The sequence below is a fragment of the Dipodomys ordii genome, unplaced genomic scaffold, assembly GCF_000151885.1.
Source record: "Dipodomys ordii isolate 6190 unplaced genomic scaffold, Dord_2.0 Scaffold219, whole genome shotgun sequence".
Lineage (NCBI taxonomy): Eukaryota > Metazoa > Chordata > Mammalia > Rodentia > Heteromyidae > Dipodomys > Dipodomys ordii.
Window position 1 is genome coordinate 310,875 of NW_012267435.1, and position 7,303 is coordinate 318,177.

Here is a 7,303-nt window from a genome sequence, read left to right on the forward strand (position 1 = left end):
CCACATTTTACTAGGCTATTGAAGTTTTTAAAGAAAGACTCATTTTATTATTTTAAGAGAGAAATAAGACATTTATTATGGGACTTGACACTCTCAAGCAAAGGCTTACAAATACAGGCACTTAGGTATTACCCAAAGAAACAACAAGATGAAGGGGAAAAAAACAGAAACAAAAACATCATGTTTTCATTTCTTGGAGTTCACGTCAATAATCATTATTTTATATGATTAGATGCACATAGGTATTGCATCTTTGTGTTCCTCTCCTAAGAATATTCTCCTTTTGTCTCACTGTGTGTGAATGCTTAGAGTATCATGTCATAGTGTATTTTTATCATCAGTGTGCTTACGTATAGATTTATAAGCACATTCTAGCTACCACAAATGAGAAAAACCATGCAACCTATGTACCTCTGGGTCTGCCTTACTTTACTTAATGTAAATTTTCGAAGTCTTTCTATTTCCTTACGAATGGTACAATATTATTCTTGATGGATGAGTAGAATCCCATTATGCCATATTGGAAAGACTAAATTTTAAAAACTTATTAGACAGGGAAATTCTTACAGTTCTAGAAAACTAGCCTGAATTAGAAATACCATGAACTCCATGTACTGATAATGAGTTGGCATCCTGCTATCAACACATAAATTTAATATTCAAGATGAAATGTGTCCTATAAAAATTGCTTAAAATCCTTATTTGAAATAGCAACTAGTGTACCAAAATTCTTCATACAATTGCCCATTATCTTGTCACTTAAAATATAGTCCAAAGAAGAGAAAGGACATTTTTGTGCATATTCAGTTAATTTTATGAATTAGTTTAGGGTTGGAATAAGGAGCTCGTTGTTCATCATGATGGATATTGCCCTCGTTGCTGCAGGCTGTAGAAGTGAGCCTCCTTCAAGATCTGGTTGATGTAGATATACGGACCTTGGTACAGTGCATTCTCACGGAGTGATGGAGGGAGATTTGAGTTGAGATCAGCAGTGGTCATGGTCAAGCTGCTTTCTAGTGCCCTGAATGCCTCTGGGCTATTAACAATGCTGCTGTTCCTTTCATTATCAGTGTAGGAACACTGGAAGGAGAAAGACAGAAGGAGCATGTAGCTATTAGGATCTTGTGAGAGTTTTCTACTCAGCATGGTCAGGAGCAGCATCAAACTTATATACAGGGTTAACAGTTTACAAAGTACACAGGGAGGCTGGTCATTGTATCCTCACTAAAACCCTGTAAAATAAATTTGAATCAATAATCATTGCTTTACTGAACTGGAAGCAGATCTCTGAGTTGCCAAAAGTCATGTAGCTAATCAGTGGTAGAGTGATTGTCCCAAATATGCATTGGAGTTCCAAATATCTATACAAATTCTCTGGGAATATTGGTACCATTTGTTTCAATAACCTGCATCAGACAAGTAAGTTTTCATCCTCCTGGGAAGTCATTAACTAGTGCTACAAAATGGAGTTGAAATCAGGGCCATAAATGTATGGTAAAGTTTGGGTATAATTTCAAAGGTAACAAATAAGTTACTAGATCCATATACCCACTCTTACATACATGTATATACACAAATACATAATAATTTTGCACATATATACTGAATGCAGACATATATGGTCCTTGAGCATCAATTCAAACTCCACATATAATCTTAAAGGCATTGTGCATATTTGAGGAAAGTTACATATTAAAAATTCATATGATTTTTTTCAAGTTGGTTATTGTTTATAATTTGAAATAATTATACATTCACAGAAAAGTGCAAAAATTATATAGAGAGATCCCATGGACATTGTACTCTGTCTTCTTAGTGTTTATGTTTTTTCATGTGCTATAATATCCACACCAAGGGATTCCCATTCATGAAATCTGTGTTTCAAAATTCATATTTGTGATGCTTACCATTTGTTGGTCTCTTATTTGTAGACATAGTATAGTGTGTGTGTGTGTTTCAGATTGCTTTTCATTTAAGTAACATCATTTGTTGTCTTTTTATATTGGAGAAGCCTTGTGCAGCTTCATACACTGGATGCCCATAGGAAGTGGTTTCAGTAAGGACCCACATCTGAATTAAGGTATGTATGTATCAGTGTTGGTATTGCATTTCTTTTAGCTCTCTGACTTAAACCAGGAAGTGTTATGATCTACTTTGAGGCTAATCAACTCAGTGCATCAAACACAAGTATCTAAACAGTGTTTACGCAACTAGATCCATCTTATTTAAAAATGTTCATGACTAGCTGGGTGTTGTTGGCTCATGCCTGTAATGGTAACTTCTCAGAAAGCTGAGATCTAAAGATGGAAGTTTGAAATTGGCCAGGGTAGAAAAGTCTATGTTATTCTTATCTCCAATTAACCACCCAAAAGCTGGAAGTAGAGCTGCAATTCAAGTGAGTGCTGGCCTTGAGCACAAAAAGCTCAGGGTCAACACCCAGGACCTGAGTTCAAGCCACAGGACTGGCACAAACAAGAAAGTTCATGGTAGACTATGGATGACACAAATGAAATTATGTCTGAGAGGGTATCAGCAATAGTTTTGCAGTGGATTTAAGGACAATGAAACAAAATCAAATCCAAAACAGAATCAGAAAGAATTGTACTCTTCAAGCCAGGGAATCGTGGCTCATGTCTGTAATCCTAGTTACTCAGGAGGCTGAAATCTGAAGATTGCAGTTCAGAGCCAGCCCAGGCAGGAAAGTCTGTGAGAATCCTATCTCCAATTAACCATCAGAAAACTGGAAGTGGCTCTGTGGCTCAAGCGGTAGAAGCACTTGCCTTGGGCTGAAGAGCTCAGGAACAGCACCTAGGCCCAGAGTTGAAGCCCCACAACCACCAAAATTGTACTCTCATCCTTTAATGCAATAATCTAGAACTTGAATAATATAGCCTATTTATAAATATTTTAAAATTAAGTAAGTTGATCCATTGAAAAAATAAAAGTAGAAACATAGGTAGATAATCCTCACCTACAGAAAACAGGTGGACCTGTAACTATTACTCAACAACTTAGTTGGTAAAAGCTGAATGAATAACAAAGCGCTGGCTATATTTGAGGTGCTCTCATCCAAGGGGAAGACATGGAGCGACAGTCCTTCCACTTGTTGCTCACAGGAAGTGAAAGTGATCAGTGCTTAGTCATTTACTGTCAGCATTCTTGCAGAAAAACTTTACAAAGCTCCTTTAATAGTCTGCTAGTAATTTATAGCTCAAAGAAACAGTCAAATGAAAATACTTTTGTGATATTTTTGATGCTCTGTTCACTGTGGGGACTGAATGACAATATAGGCAGTGAATGAAAGGGAGAAAGGCTATGTGGCCATATCCCCTACCTGTTCAGCCCCAGGATCTGGAAAGGCAGGACTTTGCTTACTCCTTTTTAAATCAAGGGCATGGTGGTCACCTTCTTTATTGCTATTTATTCTCCTTTTCCTGAAAATGAAAAAGAAAGATAAAATTATATCATCCACAAGCTGATCTTCTAGACACATCAAGGATATAAGTCTGTGCCAATGTATAACTGTGAGATCTTGCATGAGTAAATGAAAGTCACTGTCTGCTACTCCAATAAAGTTGGAATCTTCCTTCACCAGACACTGAGAGAGAAAATACAAAAATTGTCATATAAGCCTGTTGCTAGTGTCTCATGATTATAGTCCTAGCTACTCAGGAGTTCAAAGCCACCCAGGTCAGAAGGTCCATGAGACTTTCATTTGTAGTTGACCACCAAAAAGCCAGTAGTGGAGCTGTGGCTCAAGAAGTAGAGCACCAGCCTTGAGCCAAAAAGCTAAGAGACAGTGCCCATGCCCTGAGTTTAAATTGTAGTACTGGAGTGCATGCACACACGTGCGTGTACACACATACATACACACACACACACACACACACACACACACATACACAACCCTTTAGCACAAACAAGTATAAGTTTAACTTTCCCAAATCCTTAATAACAATAACTGTAACTGGAGGGGGAAAAAGTACAGAATTTTAGAGCCAATATTTTAAAACTCTACCTAATTTGGTACATCTTCATTCCTGGAAATTATAATTCTAGGTTATATGACTTTCTCTCCTTCCATATGATAAATCTTAAGACATATGAGGTATTCGGACACTGAAAAGATGTTTCCTGTGTCCATTTAGGCCTATGCTGTTGCCATGACAGTGAGCATTATGTCATAGTAGTTGCTTTATTTGATTATCACCAGAAGGTTGTGGTTATATCCTTGAAACATTGTTCCATTAAAAAAGTTTCTTATATTCCCAATTATTTCTGAGGCAGAGTCACAGTTTGATGCTAACCCTGGAATAAACAAGAAATCATATGTCAGAAAATCAAGCTGGGCATGGTACGTCAGGCCTGTAAGACTATTCAAGTGGCAGAAGTAATAGATGCATGTTTGACACTAACATGAAGTAAAGCTCAAGCCCCTTGTAAAAAGCCAATTAAAGAATAAAGGGATGGAAAAAATACATATTAAGTGAAGTAAGCCAGACCCAAAGAAAAATAGGTCCCATGGCTTCCCTTATTTGCAATAAATCTTATATATCTAGGATAATCTTAGCAGATGAGCAGAATAGCTCAACAGCTATGTACATATGACCATGTAAGATGAGGCTAAGTGAAATGAACTCCAGGACATGGACACAAGAGGTTTTCCTTTGTTGTTGTTGTTTTTAATGTACCATGTGATTTCTTGTTTCTTTTGTATGTTCTTCCCCTTATGGTATATCCTCTGTTGTTTCTGTATTTGATTTTGGTACCCTGGCATTGTATATATGTTTACCTGAATCAGGGAATGGAAGGGTAACAACAGAATGGTGAGACAAAGGACAGAGGGAAACCAATGCAACAGCAATATTCACAAGACATTCTGTTGGAAATGATCTGTACAACTTGGTTGAGGGGGATTGGGAGGGAGGGAAAGTAGGAGAAAAATGAGGGAAGTGGTAACAAGTTTGACAAGAAATATACTTATTCTCTTATGTAACTAACTCTTCTGTACATTAACTTGACAATTAAAAATAATAATAAAAGGATGGAGATATGGCTCAAGGATTATAGTACTAGTCTTAATAGACTCAGGGAGTTCAAATCACAGCATGCCAAAAATCTATTAATTCATAAGCTCACTTAAAATTGTCATCGATGTAAAATCAAGATGTATTAAATCATTTTAAATGCTTTGTAAGTTTATATCAAATGACCTATAGCTGGTTAGATACATAGCTCATAACCTCATAAGTTACCTTGGGAACATGGTTATCTTATAGTTGTCTTTAAATAATAACACTTGGAATATTAGACTGTTTTGAACTTATTTCACTGAAACTCTCAACATTTCATAGTATGATTTGCATCTGCAACAAAATGACTATTATTTATCTATTTTAACATATATTACTTGTCCATACAGAGGTTTTTTATATATGACCTTAATGTGCTTTGATCATCATGTTCACACCCTCTATTGCCCTTTCTTTCCTCCCCTCCCACTTCCATATTTCTAGCAGCCATCTTTTAACAAAAATTATTTTCTAAAGTGTAAAACCATTTTAAAAGCTGAATGGTTGTTGAAACCATGATGTACTATCAATCTCAATTGCTTTACACACACCTGTAGGAATAGAAAGCTTCTGAGGAAATCTATCAAAACTACCATTCACAATTATGGCTTAGTCCACACAGTCTTAGGACTGAGGTTAAGACTGCCTTTCTCTCTATTATTACATATGAAATTTTCCACAGTGATACAGAATGACTGCCATATGGATAAATTTATAAAAATGCATAAAGCCCAGATAAAGGACAAGACTTTTTCAGAGAGGCAGAAATATAAGCTACTAAGTGATCCAGGCAGCCTTTCCACAGAACTGCTAATTTGAAATTGCAGTTTTGATTCCAGATGTTGAATTTTACTAGGGACCTCAGCAGAAGTGACAATGCCACCCACAGGACTTTTTGGGTGCAGATAACAGAAGAAGCAGTACGTTCTCCAGAAAACAAGCTGTGAACATTCTATTCAAGTTCAAGGAGTAGGAGTGAATAGGGGTCTAGGACCACTGTATCCAGTAGAACTGCCATCTACAGAACTTGAAGAGAGCTACCAACTCCAGAGGAAAATCCATCTTTCTCACTCATTTTTGTCTAGACCACCAAGATCATGGCTGGAGAAGCCTAAAAGTGGGTAAAGTTCAGGACCAGAGACTGAACTGATATACAAAAAACTGTGTCTTGCATTTTGATTTCAGCAAGGAACCCTATACCTGACCCTTGGAATCATAGCTACAGCAGTAAGCAGGACCAACCCTGCCAGAAATATACAGCTGCTCTTAAGATTGGCAGATTTCCAGTCTGCATGTTGGTGACCATCAAGGTTGCTCCCATGTTGCCTCCTTAGAATCTTTTACCCTTTCTTCTAATTCTGTGGCTACTTGTAGACTATGGGGATAACACCAGTCCCTACTGTCCTCTAAGGTTCACTTTAGACACCTGTACCAATTCCATGGGCATGTTCCTCTTATTTACTCAAGGCTTAGAGCAAGATTCTCACTTGGAGTTCTCATCCATATACTTCCCAACTGCAAAGAGAATAGGCAGAGCAACTGCTACTGGAGCCTCTTCTCCTAAAGGGTGTTCTCTTCTTACCTTGCTAAGTCTCTCCTCCCTGAGCATCACCATAGAAGAGTTATCATCCATGATGTTCCTTCTTTATCTCCTTCTCTGTTACTTGACCAGAAGCAACATATCCTGTCCTTCCAACTCCCTCTCTAAGCCAGCACCCACAGCCTTTAGCCTTCTGGAGGCCTCCACTGGCTGGCTGCTCCCACCAGGATTCCAAACTGTTCCAAACTGTTCACTTACCCAGCTTACCCACAGCTATGAATTCTCCCTCTCACATATGCTTCTACTCTGTAACTCCCTGGTAACACCTTTTAAAATGACTTCACATCCTCCATATTGTTCTCTCTTTAAAAAGTAGGTTACTATCCAATCACTTCAGTAGTACTTGGCAAATTAACATCAAAGAAATTGACAAAGCTTGTAAATTTATTGTTATTCAGTTAAGTCTGACATTGTGAAAAGACAAAAAACATCAAAAGTAGATTATATTATTTTCCCTTTATATATGAGAACTCTTAAAACATGTGGTATCCATTGTACCATTACTGCTCAATGTCTTATAGAAGTGATATAGGGACACTGAAGAGATAGTGCCTGTGTGGGGTTACACCAGTGCTGTTGCCAGGCCATCAAGCATTATTAGTTGAGATTATATGTGTATTCCAAACTAGTT

General features: G+C 37.5%; 1 protein-coding gene across 1 annotated transcript; it reads right to left on the reverse strand.

The window, feature by feature from the left end:
• Positions 1-855: 855 nt before the first annotated feature.
• Positions 856-6,705, reverse strand: Fam104b (family with sequence similarity 104, member B). Its single transcript, XM_013035737.1, has 2 exons — positions 6,655-6,705; positions 856-1,080 (listed from the first exon to the last, which is right to left on the reverse strand). Exons 1-2 carry the CDS (start codon positions 6,703-6,705, stop codon positions 856-858), a joined length of 276 nt encoding a protein of 91 aa, XP_012891191.1.
• Positions 6,706-7,303: the final 598 nt, after the last annotated feature.

Coding starts and splice junctions, on each gene's coding strand:
- Fam104b (XM_013035737.1), bottom strand. CDS start 6,705: ATGGATGATAACTCTTCTATGGTGATGCTCAGGGAGGAGAGACTTAGC. Junction 1,081..6,654: donor GGGAGGAGAGACTTAGCAAG/GTAAGAAGAGAA, acceptor TTCTCCTTCCAG/TGTTCCTACACTGATAATGA.